Below are 25,202 nucleotides of genomic sequence, written 5' to 3'. Positions count from 1 at the left end.
GTTGAGTGCGGGTATAATGTGGCATTGTTTGGTGGAGATATTGGGCACTTCAAAACATCTACATCTATATGGTTCTAGTTAGGCAACATAAAAGCTGTCACCTATACAGATACCAATCGACATACGAGCAGCACTTCATTCCAGTGGCCCATATATTCAGGAGACCAATGGATTCTGAGCTAGGAGTAAGTCAGCTGCACATCAGGCAATTGTTAGCGTTTTGTGGAGACTCTGGTTAGGACCTGATAAAATGGTTGAAAGATTTTAACAGTCACCAAATACAACAGGTGGGACAACATGATGTGGTTGGCAACTGTATACATTTACTTGAATGGCAAACCCAGCTATAGTTTGAGAACAAGGAAGATAAGCTAAAGATCTGGAACAAATTCCACACCAAATTGGAGAAAACATTTGGTGACAATCAATGGCAAATCTGCTTAGAGGAAGGAGAACTAAGGAGCAGGGCCTAACATCATGGCAAAATGACACAGTATTCCATACAGAATGTTTTGGCCCTTTGCCTCATTGTGAAGTCTAATTTGACAGAAGTTCGCTAAACGTCACATTTGATGGATGGAGTCACAGAAGACTTCTGGGAAAGTAAGTCACAAAAAGAGAAGAATTCATCATGTGGTATCAGTGTATGAAGGAAAGACAACAGAGAAAGAGTCCAAGGAAAGAAGTATGACGAACACCCAAATGTCGTCCCTAAGGAAGTGGTGGAAAAACACCATGTCCTCACCTTTCTCATGTGCCAGGTCTTAAGAGAAAAGATGCAGCATTTTATGGCAGACAGAACTCTTGGATCTAGTACACAAGAAATATCAGCTCATAAGTCAAGAGGTAATAGAAAATGTTGAAGAGATGTATCAATTTTTGGCACCAACACATGTGACCACTCAAATGAACCATGAAGAATAGACTTGGCCAACTTGGACCTAAGCCACCATTGTCAAACGACAACCCAGCACCAAAGTAGTGCAGGTACAACCAACTTGTCTGCCAAGTACAGTGCTCCACAGAAGAACAGACATTTGGCAGAGAGAAGACAACATGCAAGTTTTCACTGCAGACACCCCGTATATTTTACAACCTATGGCAGAGATAGAAGATAAGTGCTAGACAACTATGACACTGCAAGAAGTCAGCCATCATGACAGTCCCATTTGCACCACTCGACTGCAGTCGATTACAGTCAACCTGTGGGACAAAAGGCATCGCAGTACCCTGGAAGAGGTCGCTCCCCAACATGCTGCAGTCTCTCCCTCTCACTGTAATAGAGGTATCAAACTACTGTCTAGCCACCAAATTCGGGAAAACTAAGTGAGGCAACCATCTATCGTGATGAGATCACCACAGATGAAAATCCTTCATGGGTGACAGCTACCCAGATGTCAGGAAAACCCATTTACATCATCATCATTGGTCAATCTGTCTGGGCACTAGTCAACTTTAATATAATGTTGAACGCTTATTGTTGCCAGCTGTGTTCTGTGACTGAAAGGAACATGTATTGTACGAACAACTATCAAAGACAAAACACAGCCAGTTTGGTCTGTCATTTTAACAGAATGTAGTCTCGATTTTATTTTTAGGTGAAACTTCTTGCAGGCATCGCAAGCAGTTATAGACTGTGGAGCATCAGAGATCCAGATTGACAAAGCTATTTCAACAATCACACACAGTGAAGGTAGCTCAGGCCAGTCATTTGCAGTTGAAGTCATTGTCCCACCATCGTCAATGAAATGTGTTCCTATCATCAATTCATATGCTCAGTTAAACTGTGAAGCTTTTTTCAACTACATAAAGCTACTCAGGCTCACAAAAGAAATCTACATACCATCGACAATCTTAAGCACTGTAGGTGGTCAATGAGAACCTCGGATCAGTAATTGCTGTGAGCAGCCGTAGCTCATCTATAAAGATATGTGCATAAGTAAATTATTGTCATGATGAAGAATTGTGCTCTGCTACCACTATAGACAACGCAGGGAAGGAAGCTACTATCAGAATCCCAGTGGGACACGGGCTGACCGAGGAAAAACATTGGTGAGTGATAGCCATTTGCATCAGTATTCGGATGCTTTAAAATCCAGAGCAGAGAAAATACAGATAGAGCAGCCCTCGGTACAATAACATACGAGTACTGCGACTCACTCACCTATTAATTGGGCTCACATAGTGTTGCCAGCTGAACGATAGGTTATCTGGGAGGAAATGGAGAAGCTGCTGCAAGTGACATCACTAAACCTTCAGAGAGTAATTGGGCCTCTCCTGTGGTCCTCGTGAAGAGGAAGGACCAAATATGACTTTCGGCGCTGACTGTGAGGTGGAGAATCGTAGGATTCCTCTCGATCGTCAGGGTTGTGCTAAACATAGGAAGCAGCTACTCGGATAGCAGAGTACTTGTGGACTGCACGAGGGACTTTTTAGGCTAGGCGATAGTCTGAGCTCCTGTAATGAATGATTGCCAGTCAGTGTGCAGAGAGCAAAATCAAAACATATACAAAGTAAAGCCACTTTGGCTGCCAAATAATTTTAACAGTAAATTGCCATAGCATATGTAACAAAGTTCCTGAATTTACTGCCCTTCAGAAAAGCTGTCGCACTCAGATTATTGTCAGAACTGAGAGCTGCATGAAATGCAATGTAGAAAGATCCGAAATATTTGATGAGGCACGGAACGTACATCAGAACAGCAAGTTAGATTGGTCGGTTGGTTTAAAAGAAGGGGGAAAAGGGACCAAACTGCGAGGTCATTGGTCCCTTGTTCCCAGTAAAATAATTACACAACGGAAAGAAGAAAAGAAAGGAGATGTACAGCACAATAACAAGAGAAAGGAAGAACCAGAAGAACGACAGGAGGACAACCGACACTACTATGGACAAAAACAGGAAAAGAAAACCACAGAGAGAAGGAAGAAACAGGTAGAAGGGGTAAAAACAAGAGAGCAGATGACCGTGGCTGGCCGATCACGAGAATAAAAAGGAAAAGATAGCCACTCTGCGACACATTAAAACGTCCACCCTAAAAGCATTCGAGTGGAGAACACAAAGGGACAAAGGACATACGCTAAAACCTATATACACTCCTGGAAATGGAAAAAAGAACACATTGACACCGGTGTGTCAGACCCACCATACTTGCTCCGGACACTGCGAGAGGGCTGTACAAGCAATGATCACACGCACGGCACAGCGGACACACCAGGAACCGCGGTGTTGGCCGTCGAATGGCGCTAGCTGCGCAGCATTTGTGCACCGCCGCCGTCAGTGTCAGCCAGTTTGCCGTGGCATACGGAGCTCCATCGCAGTCTTTAACACTGGTAGCATGCCGTGACAGCGTGGACGTGAACCGTATGTGCAGTTGACTGGCTTTGAGCGAGGGCGTATAGTGGGCATGCGGGAGGCCGGGTGGACGTACCGCCGAATTGCTCAACACGTGGGGCGTGAGGTCTCCACAGTACATCGATGTTGTCGCCAGTGGTCGGCGGAAGGTGCACGTGCCCGTCGACCTGGGACCGGACCGCAGTGACGCACGGATGCACGCCAAGACCGTAGGATCCTACGCAGTGCCGTAGGGGACCGCACCGCCACTTCCCAGCAAATTAGGGACACTGTTGCTCCTGGGGTATCGGCGAGGACCATTCGCAACCGTCTCCGTGAAGCTGGGCTACGGTCCCGCACACCGTTAGGCCGTCTTCCGCTCACGCCCCAACATCGTGCAGCCCGCCTCCAGTGGTGTCGCGACAGGCGTGAATGGAGGGACGAATGGAGACGTGTCGTCTTCAGCGATGAGAGTCGCTTCTGCCTTGGTGCCAATGATGGTCGTATGCATGTTTGGCGCCGTGCAGGTGAGCGCCACAATCAGGACTGCATACGACCGAGGCACACAGGGCCAACACCCGGCATCATGGTGTGGGGAGCGATCTCCTACACTGGCCGTACACCACTGGTGATCGTCGAGGGGACACTGAATAGTGCACGGTACATCCAAACCGTCATCAAACCCATCGTTCTACCATTCCTAGACCGGCAAGGGAACTTGCTGTTCCAACAGGGCAATGCACATCCGCATGTATCCTGTGCCACCCAACGTGCTCTAGAAGGTGTAAGTCAACTACCCTGGCCAGCAAGATCTCCGGATCTGTCCCCCATTGAGCATGTTTGGGACTGGATGAAGCGTCGTCTCACGCGGTCTGCACGTCCAGCACGAACGCTGGTCCAACTGAGGCGCCAGGTGGAAATGGCATGGCAAGCCGTTCCACAGGACTACATCCAGCATCTCTACGATCGTCTCCATGGGAGAATAGCAGCCTGCATTGCTGCGAAAGGTGGATATACACTGTACTAGTGCCGACATTGTGCATGCTCTGTTGCCTGTGTCTATGTGCCTGTGGTTCTGTCAGTGTGATCATGTGATGTATCTGACCCCAGGAATGTGTCAATAAAGTTTCCCCTTCCTGGGACAATGAATTCACGGTGTTCTTATTTCAATTTCCAGGAGTGTAGAATGGTAAAACCCACCGTCGCATATAAAACATAAAACTAAATTAGCCGATGAGGCATTGTCGGCTAAAATTAATGACAACGAGTCGGGTAACTGAAGAATCTGTCGTGGAGCAGGCAAAGGAGGACAGCTCACCAAGATATGGGCCACAGTCAGCCGGGCGCAGCACCGACACTGATGTGGGTCATCACGGCGCAGGAGGTGGCCGTGAGTCACACAAGCATGGACAATGCAGAGCCGGCAGAGAATCATAGGGTCCCTGTGAGAGACTTGCACGGAGGACTGCCACACATTCGTAGTCCCCTTAATGACACGCAGTTTGTTGTGCATGCTCATGTTATGCCATTTCGTCTCCCAAAGCCGCAAAACCTTGCGGCGTAGTACTGAACGCTGGTCAGTTGCAGGGAAGCTGATCTCCATAAGCGGTTTCCCTGTAACCTGTTTGGCCAGCCTGTCGGCAAGTTCGTTGCCTGGGATTCCAATGTGACCTTGGGGGACCAGACAAACACCAGTGAACGACCAGACCATTCCAGGGCATACATGGACTCCTGGATGGTCGCAATTAAAGGATGACAAGGGTAGCACTAGTCGAGAGCTTGTAGGCTGCTCAAGGAGTCAGTACACAGAAGAAACGCCTCCCGAGGGCATGAACGGATGTGCTCAAGAACACGAAATACAGCCACCAGCTCAACAGTGAAAACACTGCAGCCATCGGGCAAAGAATGCTGTTCCGTATGTCCTCCGTAGACATACGCGAAGCTGACATGAGCATCAAACATTGAACCGTCGGTGTAAACCACTTTGTGGCCTCGCTACTCGTCAAGAATCGAGAGGAAGTGGCAGCAGAGAGCTGTGCAGTTGACCGAGTCCTTAGGGCCGTGTGAAAGGTCCGGGCGAAGCTGCGGCCTAGATGTACACCGTGGAAAAAAAAATGGTTCGAATGGCTCTGAGCACCACGGGACTCGACATCTTAGGGCATAAGTCCCCTAGAACTTAGAACTACTTAAACCTAACTAACCTAAGGACATCACACACACCCGTGCCCGAGGCAGGATTCGAACCTGCGACTGTAGCAGCCTCCCGGTTCCAGACTGCAGCGCCAGAACCGCACGGCCGGCGTAAACCGTGGAGGTGTACGTGAATGGGCCTCGAGAGTAGGTGATAAAGGCAAGGACTCCAGTTCGGAAAGATGGGATCGGACATGGACTGCAATAGGAAGCCCTGACCTGCACCGCCGATACACGGGATGAACCGCTGTGGATGGGAAAAGGAGTTGGCGATTCGGATGCGCAGGAGAACTACGAACGTGTGCTGCATAACTGGCTATCAGTGCTATCAGTTGTGCACGCCTAACCTGCAATGGAGGCACTCCGGCTTCCACAAGGACGCTGGTCACCGGACTCGTCCTAAGAGCTCCTGTCGCTAGGCGAACGCCACAGAGGTGCACTGCGTCGAGTAAACGCAACGCCGAGGGCGCCGCCGAACCATAAACCAGACTCCCATAGTCAAGGCGGGATTGAACAAGGGCTCTGTAGAGCTGCAGCAGCGTAGAGCGATCTGCATCCCAGTTGGTGTTGCTCAGGCTGCGGAGGGCATTGAGGTGCTGCCAGCACTTCCGCTTAAGCTGACGAAGGTGAGGAAGCCAAGTCAATCGGGCGTCAAAAACCAGTCATAAGAATCGATGTGTCTCCACTACAGTGAGTAGATCGTCATTAACCCTAGAGTAACAAGGTGCTAATCCCGAGGCATAAATAACAAGGCGGGGTAAAAATTTACCCCACGTTTTTCTGAATTATTTGTTTCACAAAGGAAGTTCTGGAGTCACATAAAGTAATAATCACACAATATGAAACATTTATTACAAAGTATAGTTAAGTTTTATAACATAACAAAGCAAATCAAAACTATAACATTTTATTGTATCATGGTTGTCACATACAGAAATATGACACTGCACTAATCTATTGTCCGCAGCTCGTGGTCGTGCGGTAGCGTTCTCGCTTCCCGCGCCCGGGTTCGATTCCCGGCGGGGTCAGGGATTTTCTCTGCCTCGTGATGACTGGGTGTTGTGTGCTAGTCAGGTTTAAGTAGTTCTAAGTTCTAGGGGACTGATGACCATAGATGTTAAGTCCCATAGTGCTCAGAGCCATTTGAACTAATGTATTGCGTTCAGTTACCCATTGTGTTATGACATTGCAAAACACAATAGAATAAATCAAAAGGCATAAAAATCATTGAAGGAAATAACATGTAAATTAGTAAAAGGTATAAAGCTAACAACTAAGAAAAAATAGTTCCTCATGTGAAAGGAAACACAGATTTTATAAATTATTTTCAAAATTTGATGATATTTTGAATATACCAAACATTTTCAAACTAAATTGCTATGGCAACTTTGACAAATATTTTTCCAATGGTCCTTGCACACTGGTTTCGAAAAGACACAGCATTCAAAGGAACTTCTTCGGTCTTCTTTTCGACTGCTAAGAAAGCATCGTCCACTTTTTTTTTGTGAGATCGTTTCTGGTTGTGCTGCTGATCTTGGAATATCGCTCCCAAAATGTGTCAAAATCTGTTCCATGGTTATGCGAAGCTCTTTGGGTAAATTTTTTCTCGTGATTTTGTCCTTCGTTTCTGCTTCAACCACCCTGAATGCCAACGACTTGAGAAAATTGCTTCGGCTTTTTTGCCGCCATTATCCTTATACAAGACATAGGCATTTATTCCTGATGTATCTAAAAGCCCATACATGTATCGCATTGTCCAGCGCCTGGTTTTTCGTGCTCTTGTCTTGTTGTGGCATAGTAAATCAAATACAGCGACTCCCCCTTTGTTATCATTGTAGAAAAGTACTATGTTCGATTTCTGTGTCTTCTCATCTATTTCACCTATCTCATGCATCGTCAACAAGAGAATAACATTTTTAATTTTTCTTTGGGCTGTATGACTCCAACATTTTTTTCTCTCCTGTAAATGAATATACCTGTAGGAACTGGCCTATTCTTGGTTTGAAGCAGGGATTCAGGTATTTCTGGTTTATTCTTGCGTAAGGTGCCAACCATTGTCAACTTTTTGTCAGCCAGTTTGTCGGTTACTTCACAAGAAGCAAACCAGTTGTCCATTGTAATGTCCCGGTTGGTTCCATATACAGGTTCACATAATTTCATCACATAATATGTAGGAACTGAAACATTTATTCCTAGTCTCTTTCCCCAAATATGGAATTCCTGCATAAAAATGTATCTTCGCGTCACATAATGAAATTATCTTTAGCCCATATTTGTCCGGCTTGCTTGGCAGATACATTTTGAATGTGCATCTGCTTCGGAACCTAAGGAGTGTCTCGTCAATGGTTAGGAGGGCAGAGGGAGTGTACATTTCTCGACTAAGTTTGACAAACACACACCATAAATCACGAAATGCAGCCAACTTGTCTGCCGTTCTTCTTTGCAATCTGGTATGTTGGTCATCAAATCTTAGATTATTGATCAAAAACTCGAATCGGTTTTTCATCATAACTCCTCGGAAAAATGGGGACCCGTATACTACAGACCACGCATCAGTACAATTCAGATGCGCATTTTTTGAGAGTTCCACTCATAAAAAGTATTTTATTTCGTTTTGGTTGGTATCTCCAATATACCACTGCGGTGATGTGAATATTTCCCTTCAATTAGCAATTTTTTGGTTTGTGTACGTAACTATTAGTGAAACCATGTCACTAGTGAACAACAGTTCAAATAATTTCAGGGGAGACGTTTCGTTTATTTCCTTGCCTAGTGCATCAAGTGCATGTACCACTATATTCTTTGCTGGCACTCTCGACGCTTTTTTGTTGAAGTGATGTGTGTTCCAACAATGCCCATTTCTGCCATATAAAATTGTCCTTACTTGGCTATCTCTTTCGTCTGATGAATCAACCTCAAATGGCGGTACATCGAATTCATCATCCTCCTGGTCGTCTGTGATATGACCGTCTTCAGGTTCACTCACATCTTCGTCTGATTCACTGTAACAGACGTTTTCAGCCTCTTGACGCTCAAATTCTCTTATTATTTCCTCTGGAGTTCTTCACAGTTCATGAGAAGACATTTTCTACGCCTGCAAAACAAAGTATCACCTATTTTATAAACAATAAAGTTTAACCTAAATAACAAGGTGGGGTGATTTTTTACACCGAACGCAAAATTTCACACTTTACCTGTTAAAGGAGCATGGAAAATAAAGCCTGAGATATTATAGCCTCCTGAACGTGAACAACAATACTGACTGGAAAGGTAAACAATGACTCCCGTCCGAGAAGCCAGTGTCACCAACATAGGATAAAAAATTATATCGACTGGGGTAATTTTTTTACCCCACCTTGCTATTCTAGGGTTAAGGTAAAGTTCTGGTTCTGGATGAACGGTATGATGCCGACAGAAGTGCATAACACACGACTTTGCGCCCGAGAATGAAACCGTGTGCTAGAGCCCATGACTGCGCCTTGTGGATGGCTCCCTGTAGGCGCCGCTCAGCAACACCAGTACTGGTGGAGCAGTAAGAAATGCAGAAGTCGTCTGCATACAGAGAAGGTGAGACGGACGGCCATACAGCTGCTGCTAGACAATTAATGGCCACTAAAACTAGAGACACTCAATACAGAGCCCTGCAGGACCCCATTCTCCTGGATATGGGGGGGAACTATGGGAGGCACCAACTTGGACACGCGACAGGAAATTCTGGATAAAAATCGAGAGTGGGCTTCGGAGACCCCACTCGTATAAATTGGCAAGGATATGATGTCGCCAGGTCGTGTCATACACTTTTCGCAAAACAAAAAAGATGGCAACCAGGTGTTGGCGTCTGGAAAAGGCTGTTCAGATGGCAGACTCTAGGGACACAAGATTATCAGTGGTAGAGCGACCCTGGCAGAGGCCGCCCTGACATACAGCCAGTAGGCCACGTGACTCCAGGACCCAACCCAACCGCCGACACACCATACATTCCAGCAGCTTACAAAGCACGTTAGTGACGCTGAGGGGCCAATAACTATCCACATCAAGTAGGTTTTTAGCGGGTTCGAGCACCGGAATGATGGTGCTCTCCCGCCATTGCGATGGAAAGACACCATTGCACCAGATCCGGTGGAAGATGACGAGGAGATATCGCTTGTAATCAGATGAGAGGTGTTTAATCATCTGACTGAGGATCTGATATGGTCCGTGAGATGTGTTAGGGCACCGTGCAAGGGCACTGAGGAGCTCCCACTCTGTAAATGGAGCGTTATAGGATTCCCTACCAGCCGCCGTTTGAGAGTGCGAAAGGCTGGGGGATAATTCTCCGTTGCAGAGGCTCGAGCACAGTGCTCAGCCAAGTGCTCGGCAATAGCCTTAGCGTTGGTAGATAACATGCCATTTATGTTAACACCGGGGACACCTGTTGGGGTCTGGTACCCGAAAACACGTTTGATCTTTGCCCAGACTTGGGAAGGTGACGTATGGCACCCAATGGTCGAGACATATCTCTCCCAACATACTTGCTTCCCGCAACTGATAAGTTGGCGAACACGAGCACAGAGCTGTATAAAGGCTATGGGGTGCTCCAGGGAAGGGTGCCACTTATGCCACTGTAGAGCTCACCAACGCTCCTTAATTGCTTCAGCGACTTCCAGCGACCACCAAGGGACTGTCTTTCGCCAGGGGCACCCTAAAGAACGAGGGATCGTGTTTTCTGCCACAGAAACGATTGTTGTAGTCACCTGCTCAACCATCATATCGATGTTCCCGTGTGGGGGAGATTCAGTGGTGACCACAGAGGTGAAAGTTTCCCAGTCCGCATTGTTTAAAGCCCATCTGGGCAGGCGTCCGTGTGCTTGAAGCTGGGGCAGTGACACAGGAAGATGGCGAAGTGGTCACTACCATACAGGTCGTCATGTGTTCTCCTGTGGATAGATGGGATAAGTCCTGGGAAGCAGATTGATAAATCAATGGCCGAGTAAATACCTCGAGCCACACTGAAATGTGTGGTGGCCCCAGTATTTAAGAGGCAGAGGTCGAACTGAGACAGTAAAGTTTCGACATCTCTGCCTTGGCCAGTTAGCACGGTGCCATCCCACAAGGGGTTATGGGCATTAAAATCTCCCAAAAGTAGGAAAGTTCTAGCGAGTTGATCAATCAGTGCAGTTAATATATTCAGGGATACTACACCATCTGGATGAGGATATACATTGCAGACAGTTATTTCCTGCGTCATCCGTATTCTGACAGCCGCAGCTACAAGAGGGATTTTAAGGGGCACAAGTTCACAACAGACTGAGTTTAGGACATAAACGCAAACTCCACCTTTCTAGCATAATGTTGTGTTATAATGACTAACATGTATGTCACTCTTTGAACAGGTGCTGTAATCATGAACAATTTTGTTTTGAGTATAAAATGTGACATGTAATCAATTCTGTGGATGTGTAAATTGAATGATGAAAAGGTCGGGCAGATAGACAAGCAAGAGCAGACTGACAAGCAAGATTCGATACAAGAAATAAAGAGACATGAGTTGTGCTTGATGTAGTATGTGTGTGTAGTAATGAAACCATCAATTTGCAGGGAGATGTCAAACTTTCCTGAAACGAGGTACGAGAAAGATCTTTCTTTGTCCGTAGGGAGGCGCTAACATCTTCTCCATTCCAAGCATTGTATGACAATAATGTCTCCCCCTAGTAACTGAATGGTCTGCGCGGTGGAATGTCATACCTAACGGCCCGGGTTCGATTCCCGGCTGGGTCGGAGATTTTCTCCACTCAGGAACTGGGTGCTGTATTGTCCTTATTATCATCATTTCTTCCCAATCGACACGCAAGTCGCCGAAGTGACGTCAACTCGGCAGACTTGCACCAGGCGAACGGTCTGCCCGCCAGGAGGCCCTAGCCACACGGCATCATCACCATGACAATAATGCCGAGACAGAATTTCGCACCAATGCTAGCGGTTATGAGGTAGGTGCAGTTCTAGTGCAAATTCAGGGAAGTGTTGAAAAGGTTATAGAATATGTGTCCAGCATACTCTCCGAGTCCGAGATAAACTACTCCACTACCATGAAAGAGAGTTCTGTAGTTGCTTGGTATGCATTTATTTGGCAAACCATTCACTGTTTTAACGGATCACCATTGCCTATGTCGGCTGACTAGCCTGAGGGGTCTGTCGAGTCAACTGCCAAGAGGCTTGAGGCACTGAGGCTTCAGAAGTACGATGTCACAGTGGAAGCAAACCCAAGGACGCTTACAATCTTTCAAGCAGAACACAGCAGCGTGGATGAAATCTCAGTTTTCTGCTTAATGACATTGCTGCTGAGCATAAGGAAGATCCAGCACTGTTGATAGCCACAGAAACCTTGAAGAAGGAGGAACCGATCAAAGGAGAATTTCAATTAATAAATGGAGCATTGCATAAGAGGGTGTAAATGGTTGCTCTTCATCCGAAGTCATCTACAGACAGCGCCCCTGAGTATTACTGGTACGCTGCAATGTCTAGTTAGCTGGAATTTGTGAAGATGTAGGCAGAAACAGACACAGGTATCACTCGCCAGGTACCTACTGATCCATTATACACTATGTGAGCCACTGTAATGAACGCCAAAGATGAAAGCACGTACTGCTGTTACCTATGGAACATCTGGTTACAATCCTGACTGCAGCAGAACTAGAATCGACCTTTTGGGGGCGTTCCCAATGTTGACAAGTGGGAATGGATGGATAATAGTCTCCACTAACTTTCTCACCTGCTATGCTGTCACCAAAGCTGTGCCGCCTGTTGGACCTCTGGAAATTATGTTTCTTGTAGAATATATCACTTTGAAGCACGGAGCACGCTGTGTGATGATCTCTGTTCATGGATAAGTTTTCCATTCTAGACTTATATCAGAGGTGATTTCACGTTGTGATGTCACTCCCAGGATAACTGCTTGCCACACACAGACGAATGGCCTAAGAGAACGATTTAATAAGACGTTGACAGATATTCTGTCTCTATACATTGATGTTGGACTGAGATGTTGGGAAAAAAATTGTCCGTTGTGACATTTGCATGCAACACTGTGCAGCAGGACACCATTCTTTCTGCTCCACGTTCGCGAGGCAAAAACAACCATGGATACGCTGTTCCCATTTCAACCAGACGATACTCAGGACGACTACGTGAAACACCTCATCACCAGGACGAAAGAAGCAAGGTTGCTGACTCGCCTACGTACCCCCTGGATACCTAGGAAACAGACCATGAGCGTTCTAATGTCAAGCGCCAACCAGTGAGATACAGTCCAGGAGTTTGGTATGGATTTTTATGCCTGTGCAGAAAGTGGGACTCTCAGAAAATATACTGAAGCGCTACTTTGTGCTGTAACGTATCCTTTGTCGCTTGTCAGACGTTGTATATGAAGTGGAGGATTAATACTCTTCATCAAGGACATAGAGGTGCAGAGACGTCGTCCAGGTCCTCCGTATGAAACCCTACTACAGTCCAGGGGTGCAGATTGACAATGGGAGGTTCAAGGATACTGAAGACCCACTTCACGATCATGAAACTTCGACGAAAGAGGCTTACTCTTATATACTCGTCACAGCAAAGAGGCTGAAACAACATGACCAGAATCTGAGGATCCACCAGCGCCGTCATGTAGAGGACAACTGACAAGATCTTGTTCAAGGGTGATGTTGTCATCCAGGAGAGGGAGCAGCGCCGCGAGTTATGGCATATGCAGGGTGGTGCAGCAGTAACCGTCACTGACAGGCCAGCTGTGGGTCGCTATTTCAAATATTACTAACGGCAATCCTTTGTTATTTAGTATTTATCAGGTCTGGAAGGTTCTTGAAACAGTTTATGTTTTTGACGTTTGTATATTCTGGGATATTCGATGTGTGTATAAATGCCACCATTCTGGAATATTCTAAGTTTGTTTTTGACGTGTATTTCTGTATTTTCCATGTTGCTGTAGCAGTAGTAGCTTTTCTGTACTCTCTGTCCAGGTGGTCATTTCCGTTCTGGCTGTACTTTGGTGTTCGTAATAAACATGCATTCAGGGATAAGTGTCTTTCACTGACGACCTGCTTTCGGATTTGGATCTGAGTGTGGTTATGATGTGACAATATGTAATGTTTTCTGAAGAAATTATATTGTGATTGTAATGACCCTTTGTATCTCACCGTATATTTCTCATAATGTATGCATGTATTTGTGTATGAAAGCAAAATGACATCAGTTGCATGTATATGCTTAAAGGCGGACAATAAATAAATAAAAATGTAAAATAAAAATTTGATGTAAAGGCAGTAGCCACAGGGAATCAGTTGAGAGGTTCTCAGTAAGTCGTGACTAGGAAATTATATTTTTTGATTTGTTAAAATTATGGTAGGAAGAGTGTAAGAGTGTGTTGTCTCTTAGTCTCTACTCACAAATCTACTGTTACGTCTTGTAGTTTCTCGTGGCCGCTGTAGCTGCTCTTCATCCTACAATATGAGAACAGCAGTTACGATAAAGGCTGTCGCTCTGCCAGTGCCTTCTTGCCTGTACACTCTTGTTTCCTTCCTCGTATTAAATTCTCTTTCTCTAGATGGAGTTGCCAACGCTGCCCAAAATATTACATTCGATAAGTTTGTTTTTGACGTGTATTTCTGCATTTTCCATGTTGCTGTAGCAGTAGTAGCTTTTCCTCCTGTCCTTTCGATAGTCTTCATGACTTTTATTGTTTAATAGAAGAAATCACATAGTCATAATCTGTAAAGGGATCATCAACAAAACGCAGGTTATGAGTTAAACAATCTCTAAACCAAACGTAGAAGTAGCTGACACTGCAGTAGCTTGCCTATATAACGGCAGAACTCTGTTTAGAGATTTAGAGAAATTATAGTGCACAGTATATCAAAACAAACCATTTTAGAAAAGAAAAGATGAGTAATAAATTGGTAGTTACTTCTGTAGTTACCGAATATCAAGTGAGGGCCAAAGTAGCTAAGACAATCAGCTCGTATTTGGGAGGACTATAATTCAACTACTCCCTACCCGTTCTGATTGAATTTTTCTGTCATTTCCCTACATCACTTAAGGAAAATTGCAGGATGATTTCTTCAGTAAGGCCACGTAAATTTCTTTTCCCGGTTCTTGCCCAAGTGATCTAATCTATACTCCGCAAACCACAGTGAAGCACAAGGCAGTGGGTACTCCCCATTTTATCATAGCCAATGCTCTGTATTTTATAACACCAATTTCGGTTATACCTCTGCTCCTCTACTTTCTAGTCATTCAAATACAGAGTGACAATAATTGAACTATATGAAATAAAATTGTCATAACTTCCGAACAGTTTGCGCTAGGACGTTCAAACTGCACGGTTGGCCGCGGCGTATGATGGGAATTAGTATGCGCTGTATGGTTTGGTTTAGCGACGAAGCCCACTTTCATTTGGATGGGTTCGTCAAGAAGCAAAATTGGCGCGTTTGGGGGACTGAGAATCTGCATTTCTATACTGAGAAGGGTCTTCACCCTCAACGGGTGACAGTGTGGTGTGCAGTGCCCAGTCACGGAATAATCGGTGCGATATTCCTTGATGGCAAGGTGACTACCGAACGGTATGTGAAGTTTTTGGAAGATGATTTCATCCTCATTATCCAAAGTGACCCTGATTTCGATAAGGTGCGGTTGATGTAAAACGCAGCTTGACCACATCGAAGCAGGAGAGTATTCGACGTCCTGGTAGAGCACTTTGGGGGTGGAATTCTGGCTCTGGGGCACCCAGAGGTCACTTGCATGGGCCTCCATTGGCCGCCATATCTCATCCGGATGTGAATACATGCGATCCTTTTTGTGGGGCTACATTAAAGACAAGGTGTACAACAAAACCATTGCTGAGCTGAAAAAAAGCCATTCAGGAGGTCATCGACAGCATCGATTTTCCGACACGTCAGCGGGTCATGCAGAATATCGCTATTCGCCTGCGCGACATCATCACCAATGGCGGCAGGCAAATCGAACATGTCATAACCTAAATCCGAATATCTGTAGTGACGTTTACATGTTGAATAAAGTGTGTGTACGCAGTAGTTTGTAACGAATTTACGTTTTTTTCATATGGTTCAATAATTGTCACCCTGTATGTGTGTGTTACAAGAAAAGTATATAATTACATACATGACGAGAACTTTTGTTGTTAATACAATTCTATCACGAAAACTGTAGGACATTTCATGGGATTCTTGGTACGTGGATGACAATTTTGAAAGTCATAGCAATGAAGATCTAAGTAGCTCAAAGTACATAGAAAGTAGTCCATTGGAATAAGTCTGATTGCCTGAGTGAGCATCTGATTGGTCTTCTCCTCTGATTCATTACTTTGCAAACACTCCTCCTATATGATCTCAGAAAAAGTTATTAGACTACGCAGAAGCAACATTATTCTAACATGTTAATACGATGATACAAATGGAAATTATGGCCACAAATGTATAGGAAAAATTAGTTAATTAATTTGATTTAGCTTTTTATGAACCAAGTGAAGGCTTTAGTACCCTGACCTACTCCGTTTTTAAATGTTTCTTTACACCCGAAAATCCAAGGGCATTGTGCAAATTTAATTGTCGCACCACTGCAAAGATGAGAGATCTAGATATTAGAGTCGGTGATGTTGAGAAAGAACCAAAACCATTAAACTGAACAACCTTCAGGAACCGGTGGAATCCCTACCAGTTTCTATACTGAATTTGCTGCTAAGTTAGCCCGTCTTTTAACTATAATCTATCATAGATCTCTTGAACAAACGACCGTGCCCAGTAGTTGGTAGAAAGCACAGGTCACACCAATCTACAAGAGACCTGCTTCACGCCCACCAGCACGGATTCCAAATCCATTGATCATGTGAAACCCAAATTGCACTTTACTCCCATGACTTACTGAAAGCAAGGCGAGGTTAAGTTGCTGCAGTATTTCTCGATTCCCGAAAAGCGTTGGACTCAATATCACGTCTATGCTTATTATCCCATGTAGGATCGTATTGGGTATCAAACAACATATGTGACTAGACTGAGGTTTTTATAGCAGGAAGGTAGTGAGTCATCAGCAGATGAAAAAGTGACTTTGGGTGTGCGCGCCATGGAAGTATGTTGGAACCCTTGCTGTTCATTTTGTATATTAACCCTTCCTGACGTAAATTTTTTCTGGAGGAAGGAAAATTTTCTTTAAGTGGTCATGCTCTTTTGTGATTTTTAATGATTTTAGATGCAAGATTGATACAAAAATACGTACCCGTTTTCAAAACATACTTTGTACACTTGGATTCATTTTATGGGTTAAAATAACTAATTACGAATTATTCTCTGTTGTAATAAATAACATATGATCAGTCATTAATTTCCATGCAAAATAAAAATATTCAATTATTCAGTGGAATACAGTGAACCAACCTCATCCATGTATTCTGGCAGTCACGAGCTGCTGCGCACTGCTATATTGCCTTGTTGATATTTTCATAGTGATGCCCAACAGTTGGCAGCACTTGCGCACGATGAAAAGGTTGAACATTCACAAATGTGTACCTCAGGTTTCCAGTGAGAAAAATACTTCTGCTGCAACTAATAGACACAATAAAAGTTAAAGTACACAATTATAGCCAGAGGGTCTGAAAGGATTAATGACCTTGAGGGCATATCTGTAATAACAAGTTGATCCATAGTGAAGTGCTGTGAGAGAGGATGCACAAATATTCAATCAGATCTTGATAAGGTATCAAAGTGGTGCAAAGATTTGTAACTCACTTTAAATGTTCAGAAATGTAAAATTGTGCATTTCACAAAAGCAAAAAAAAAAAAAAAAAGTAATATCCTGTGACAATACATCAATAGGTTACAGTTGGAATCTATCAACCCATACAAATACTTGGATTAACACTTTGTAGGGATATGAAATGGAATGATCACGATGGCTCAGTAGCGGTAGCGGATAAAGCAGTTGGCAGACTTCGGTCTATTGGTAGAACACTAGCGAAATGTAATCAGTCTACAAAGGAGATTGCTTCCAAATCACTCCTGTGACCTGTCCTAGGGTATTGCTAAAGTGTGTGGGACCAACACCAAATAGGACTAACAGGGGATACTGAACGTATACAGAGAAGGGAAGTGTCAATGGTCACAGATTTGTTTCACCCTTGGGAGAGAGTGACAAAGATGCTGAAGAAACTGAACTGGCAGACTCCTGAAGATAGGAGTAAACCATCGTTAGAAAGCCTACTTACAAAGTTTCAAGAAATAGCTTTAAATGATGACTCTAGGAATATAATATAACCCCTAATATTGCTAATGAACTCAGTGTATCTGTGGGCAATATGCACATTTCTTGTCATGAGCGACCATACTACCATACTATGAGACTTGTTCATACTGGAGGTCAAGGCATGAAAAAGGTCGCAAAATCAGAAGACTGAACCTGTCCAACGCACTTGATACTGTTTCATGAGAACTGTCATTCTTGTGCCACGTGGTTATAGAGACTGATCAGGTAACAACAAAAACAAAGCAAGCGTGCATGGTATGAAATACACATCATCGTTCCCACCATCCAAGAAACTGAAACCAGCTCCAGCGACGAAAAATCTCATGAACATATCCTTTTGAGTCCACGAGGGTATGCTGTTTGATTTTCTGACCAAAGGAATATCTGTGGATTTTCTTATTTTGAACCTCTCTTATGGGAGCCATTTCATAAAAATTGTCCGAGACCTTCTTTCAATAGGTAGCATGTACAGGATGACAATTAGTGAGCTATATGAAATAAAATCGTCATAACTTCTGTACGGTTTGCGTTAGGGCGTTCAAATTGCACAGTTGGCCATGGGGCATGATGAGAACTGTATGGTTTGGTTTGGTGACGACCCCCACTTTCATTTGGATGGGTTTGTCAATAAGCACAACTGGCGCATATGGGGGACTGAGAATCCGCATTTCGCGCTCGAAAAGCCTCTTCGCCCTCAACAGGTGACTCTACGGAGTGCAATGTTCAATCAAAGAATAATCACTGAGATGGCACGGTGACTACCGGACAGTACGTGAAGGTTTTGGAAGATGATTTCATCCTCATTATCCAAAGTGACCCTGATTTCGACAAGATGTGATTCGTGCAAGACGCAGCTCGACCCCATCGAAATAGGAGAGTATTTGACGTCCTTTAGGAGCACTTTGGGGACCAGATTCTAGCTTTGGGGCACCCAGAGGACACTGGCATGGGCCTCAATTGGCCGCCATATTCTCTGGATCTGAACACATGCGGCTTCTCTTTGTAGGGCTATATTAAAGATAAGGTGTACAGCGATAACCCCAAAACCACTGCTGAGCTGAAAAAAGCCATACAGGAGGTCATCGACAGCATCGATGTTCCGACACTTCAGTGGGTCGTGCAGGATTTCACTATTCGTCTGCGTCACGTCATCATCAATGACGGCAGGCATATGGAGCATGTTATAACCTATAACCTGAATCTGAATGTCTGTAGCGACGTTTTCATGTTGGATAAAGTGTGTGCTCGCCGTAGTCCGTAACTAATTTACGTTTTTTGATATAGTTTAATAATTGTCACCCTGTAGCTGTATGATAATATGAAAATACACCAGACCAACACCGCACATCAATAGTTGCGGTGCTAGGGTTGTCCCTCCCACATTCATTGAGAAACTAACATGCCTCTCTGGCTAAGATCTTGAGTACACTCTGGACTTCACATTATGTTCAACAATGACTACTTGCCAGAAGCAATAGTGCAGATATGAATGTGTTTATGATGCCGCCTTTCAGAACCAGCATGTGCGCCTTCCATTGACTACTGGCACCAGCTTAAATCCAATGTATTGGGTTATGATCCCAGCCTCCTACAGGCCCACATCACTTCAATGAGATGACAAGGTGTCGCTGTTGGAATGTCGTGTTTGTCTTCTTACTTCCAGTTGAGATCTAGTAGACCATGTTCCAGAATGGACCTGTGAGAGTGCAGCGAGAACCTGGCCATATCACACCACACACAATACGCATTTATACAAGGAAACACAAGTACTTTCTAAAGTATGTTTACTAACATTTTAAGTTATTAAAACACTACTTTTATTTAACAGCTACCTCTTTACTGATCCAAAAAAAAATATTGTGTTAGTTTGATGCAACTCAGTTAAATTCAGAAATAACTGAAAACAATGCCTGAGTGAGTGTTAATGATGGTCTCTGTTTTACTTAATACAGATTTGTTTCTTAGTTTTTTATTTGTAATAATTTTTTACAATATTTAAATATACACAATATATTTTGTCACCATGAATGTCAAATTTGTTTTCAGTGTGATGAACTTCTTGTGAAGTCTAACTATAGAAATGCCAAGGGAGTGAACGTCTTAAGGAGAAAGAAGAATTATGAAGTTGCTGGAATACTTGATGACAGAATATGCGGCCTGAAGAAGAAGCTGGACGTGCTACGACACCAGTCGAGGGTGGTAAGTACGGTGTTTGCACCAGTTTAACCGGAACTCGTTACCTCGGTTTGGTGTTAAATGTTTTCACGTTTCCGCTTTTTTGCAGGCACAAAGACGAATGAAAAAACTCGCAAGTGAGTACCAAGAGCTACTTCAGAGTGTTTTTTCTACGCAAAGAAAAGATTTGGGTGATAATTTGTCGTCAAAGGTGAGCAAATGGTGGAATGGTTTGGGAATAATAATCGCCGCAACGAGTTTCTCACTTACCTTGTGTTTCAACAGCAAGTATGCTCGCTAGAGAACCAGATACATCGTGTGGAGATGAACATGATGGAAGCAGAGCATGTGAAAAAGAAGTACCGTTCTATTCGAACGAGTCTCCTTGATGACAGCGTTGAGTTTGAGAGCACACTGAAAAGACTGGAAAACATGATACAGAAGCAACAAGCGGAAATAAATCATCTACAGGTTACTACTTTATAATTGAGACATATAGTTAAGACTCTAAGAAAGACATTCCAACTAACTAAAATGGAAAAAGGTTACGGTTTTTCATTTTATTTCTTTATTAGCTCCAGCTATGGCTGTTGCCATGTTGGTGAATGTACTGTTTGGTCACGGTAATTTGACGGTGTCACTGGTGCTGCCAGAAGCGGAGAAAATCGGCACTACGTGAAAGTTATTCATTTGTCTCCGAGCGCTACCAACGTCTAGCTGCCCCTAGATGCGAACCATAGTAAACAATTCCGTAAGCATTTGTAAGGTGCTTAGATTAGAACAAAAACTTACTCAAGCTTACTTCTTCAAGTCACTGGGGCAAGTTTATTATAGGAACTCGCTGCAAGTAGATGTTACAAAAGAGCAATTATTCTCAAAAACCAGAGCAATCGCCACTGTTGTTGCATTATTATTAATGAGCCGGCCGAAGTGGCCGTGCGGTTAAAGGGGCTGCAGTCTGGAACCGCAAGACCGCTACGGTCGCAGGTTCGAATCCTGCCTCGGGCATGGGTGTTTGTGATGTCCTTAGGTTAGTTAGGTTTAACTAGTTCTAAGTTCTAGGGGACTAATGACCTCAGCAGTTGAGTCCCATAGTGCTCAGAGCCATTATTATTAATGAATAAAAATCGTGACGAAACACTAAAATAAAAAAAAAAACAGAAGAAAAGTTAGAGGAGCGCATATTGATGTTACCAAGAAACACTATTCAGTTGACTAAAATCAGAGGACCTCACTTAGATTAAGAACTTTGAGGATGTCGTATGCAAATTTCGAACGTCTCTTGTCTATTGTATAGTGAAGTATTCGATAATAGGAAACAAAAATGGGGTGCGGTATCTCGCCAAGGGACTGCCTTTTAATTACACTTCGATTTTTGCTAGCAGTATTTACTACTTCTATCTCAAATTTGACGCATATATGTTTACTGCCTACAGGAAAATTAAAGAGACCTTTGGAGAAAAGAGATCTACTTGCATGAAGATCAAGAGCTAAGATGGAAACCCAGTTCTAAGCAAAGAAGGGAAAGCAGAAAGGTGGAAGGAGTATATAGAGGGTCTATACAAGGGCGATGTTCTTGAGGACAGTATTATGGAAATGGAAGAGGATGTAGATGAAGACAGCCTTGGGAGAGCCAGTCCTGACAAAACTCTACCATCTGGTGAGCAAGATGTATGAGACAGGCGAAATACCCTCAGACTTCAAGAAGAATATAATAATTCCAATCCCAAAGAAAGCAGGTGTTGACAAATGTGAAAATTACAGAACTATCAGTTTAATAAGTCACAGCTGCAAAATACTAAAGTGAATTCTTTATAGACGAATGAAAAAACTGATAGAAGCCATCCTCAGGGAAGATCAGTTTCGATTCCGTAGAAATGTTGGAACACGTGAGGCAATACTGACCTTACGACTTATCTTAGAAGAAAGATTAAGGAAAGGCAAACCTACGTTTCTAGCATTTGTAGACTTAGAGAAAGCTTTTGACAATGTTGACTGGAATACTCTTTCAAATTCTGAAGGTGGCAGGGGTAAAATACAGGGAGCGAAAGTCTATTTACAATTTGTACAGAAACCAGATGGCTGTTATAAGAGTCGAGGGGCGTGAAAGGGAAGCAGTGGTTGGGAAGGGAGTGAGACAGGGTTGTAGCCTCTCCCCGATGTTATTCAATCTGTATATTGAGCAAGCAGTAAAAGAAACAAAAGAAAAATTCGGAGTAGGTATTAAAATCCATGGAGAAGAAATAAAAACTTTGAGGTTCGCCAATGACATTGTAGTTATGTCAGAGACAGCAAAGGACTTGGAAGAACAGCTGAACGGAATGGACAGTGTCTTGAAACTAGGATATAAGATGAACATCAACAAAGAAGAAGAGAAATTTGTGGCACAACTTGACTAGAAGAGGGGATCGGTTGGTAGGACATGTTCCGAGGCATCAAGGGATCACCAATTTAGTACTGGAGGGCAGCGTGGAGGGTAAAAATCTTAGAGGGAGACCAAGAGATGAATACACTAAGCAGATTCAGAAGGATGTAGGTTGTAGTAGGTACTGGGAGATGAAGAAGCTAGCACAGCATAGAGTAGCATGGAGAGGTGCATCAAACCAGTCTTTGGACTGAAGACCACAACAACAAATACGTTTACAGTAACAAATAAAATATCAGCTAAAATTTAAAAACGTCTATACTGCCGTTCTACTTTGCCTTCTGGTGAAACAAATTGATTGGTAAACTCATATTCCACCCAGTTCTGTGACTGTATGGATAATGCGCCATACCGCAGCAGGAAGGTCGACAGTAGTATGATTTCAGGATTACGATATTAAACTGGTTGCAAGATGGGCAAATAAACTGCAACGACACACTATGAGGATGGTTGAACTGTTATCTCCAATAAAGGAAAACAAACCAGCCATGAAAGTGTGACTCGTGGATAAAATCGCTGAGAACAGAGGCCACAAAGGCCGCCTTACAGTTGCGATCTACATCCGAAAGAATTGGCATAGGCCAAAATAAAAGACAGTTTCAGGGAGAATAATGTCGCTGGTGACATGTCGAAGGAAAGATTGCAGTGTCTTGTTAATACTGCTTTCCTTTCAATTAGTGCACAGGACTGGAAAGGTCAGTGCAGGAAAGTGCAGCATCTACATCTACATCTACATCCATACTCCGCAAGCCACCTGACGGTGTGTGGCGGAGGGTACCTTCAGTACCTCTATCGGTTCTCCCTTCTATTCCAGTCTCGTATTGTTCGTGGAAAGAAGGATTGTCGGTATGCCTCTGTGTGGGCTCTAATCTCTCTGATTTTATCCTCATGGTCTCTTCGCGAGATATACGTAGGAGGGAGCAATATACTGCTTGACTCTTCGGCGAAGGTATGTTCTCGAAACTTTGACAAAAGCCCGTACCGAGCTACTGAGCGTCTCTCCTGCAGAGTCTTCCACTGGAGTTTATCTATCATCTCCGTAACGCTTTCGCGATTACTAAATGATCCTGTAACGAAGCGCGCTGCTCTCCGTTGGATCTTCTCTATGTCTTGTATCAACCCTATCTGGTACGGATCCCACACTGCTGAGCAGTATTCAAGCAGTGGGCGAACAAGCGTACTGTAACCTACTTCCTTTGTTTTCGGATTGCATTTCCTTAGGATTCTTCCAATGAATCTCAGTCTGGCATCTGCTTTACCGACAATCAACATTATATGATCATTCCATTTTAAATCACTCCTAATGCGTACTCCCAGATAATTTATGGAATTAACTGCTTCCAGTTGCTGACCTGCTATTTTGTAGCTAAATGATAAAGGATCTATCTTTCTGTGTATTCGCAGCACATTACACTTGCCTACATTGAGATTCAGTTGCCATTCCCTGCACCATGCGTCAATTCGCTGCAGATCCTCCTGCATTTCAGTACAATTTTCCATTGTTACAACCTCTCGATACACCACAGCATCATCTGCAAAAAGCCTCAGTGAACTTCCGATGTCATCCACCAGGTCATTTATGTATATTGTGAATAGCAACGGTCCTATGACACTCCCCTGCGGCACACCTGAAATTACTCTTACTTCGGAAGACTTCTCTCCATTGAGAATAACATGCTGCGTCCTGTTATCTAGGAACTCCTCAATCCAATCACACAATTGGTCTGATAGTCCATATGCTCTTACTTTGTTCAATAAACGACTGTGGGGAACTGTATCGAACGCCTTGCGGAAGTCAAGAAACACGGCATCTACCTGGGAACCCGTGTCTATGGCCCTCTGAGTCTCGTGGACGAATAGCGCGAGCTGGGTATCACATGACCGTCTTTTTCGAAACCCATGCTGATTCCTACAGAGTAGATTTCTAGTCTCCAGAAAAGTCATTATACTCGAACACAATACGTGTTCCAAAATTCTACAACTGATCGACGTTAGAGATATATGTCTATAGTTCTGCACATCTGTTCGACGTCCCTTCTTGAAAACGGGGATGACCTGTGCCCTTTTCCAATCCTTTGGAACGCTACGCTCTTCTAGAGAACTACGGTACACCGCTGCAAGAAGGGGGGCAAGTTCCTTTGCGTACTCTGTGTAAAATTGAACTGGTATCCCATCAGGTCCAGAGGCCTTTCCTCTTTTGAGCGATTTTAATGGTTTCTCTATCCCTCTGTCGTCTATTTCGATATCTACCATTTTGTCATCTGTGCGACAATCTAGAGAAGGAACTACAGTGCAATCTTCCTCTGTGAAACAACTTTGGAAAAAGACATTTAGTATTTCGGCCTTTAGTCTGTCATCCTCTGTTTCAGTACCATTTTGGTCACAGAGTGTCTGGACATTTTGTTTTGATCCACCTACCGCTTTGACATAAGACCAAAATTTCTTAGGATTTTCTGCCAAGTCAGTACATAGAACTTTACTTTCGAATTCATTGAACGCCTCTCGCAAGCAAGCTGCAGCAAGCAAGCTGCAGCAAGAGTATTGGACACGAGATGGAATAATGTTGGCGGCCAGCGATGAAGTTATCATCAATACCATGCCTTCAAGCGATGATGCTGATAATGATATTGAAACAAACGTAAATGACAGCGATTTTTAGTGAACATAATTTTGACAGTACCTTCAGGCGCAATTACGAGGGTCGTTCAATAAGTAATGCCCCACATTTTTTTCTCAGAACGTATTTATTGTTAAGACTCAGAATTCGGTGACAATATACATCAACATGTCTTGTCCATGT

At 43.8% G+C, this 25,202-nt stretch overlaps 1 protein-coding gene across 1 annotated transcript in view; it reads left to right on the top strand.

The window, feature by feature from the left end:
* The window catches only part of LOC126183913 (outer dynein arm-docking complex subunit 3), a 409,835-nt gene that overhangs the window by 69,319 nt on the left and 315,314 nt on the right, over positions 1 to 25,202 (top strand). Inside the window, exons 3-5 of the mRNA XM_049926257.1 lie at positions 19,849 to 20,001; positions 20,087 to 20,188; positions 20,263 to 20,448. Coding sequence (XP_049782214.1) covers positions 19,849 to 20,001; positions 20,087 to 20,188; positions 20,263 to 20,448 — 441 coding nt within the window. The remainder of the gene's footprint in view (positions 1 to 19,848; positions 20,002 to 20,086; positions 20,189 to 20,262; positions 20,449 to 25,202) is intronic.

Source organism: Schistocerca cancellata, chromosome 4, assembly GCF_023864275.1.
Source record: "Schistocerca cancellata isolate TAMUIC-IGC-003103 chromosome 4, iqSchCanc2.1, whole genome shotgun sequence".
In the NCBI taxonomy this organism is placed as follows: Eukaryota; Metazoa; Arthropoda; class Insecta; order Orthoptera; family Acrididae; genus Schistocerca; species Schistocerca cancellata.
This window is presented reverse-complemented; position numbering and strand designations above follow the sequence as displayed.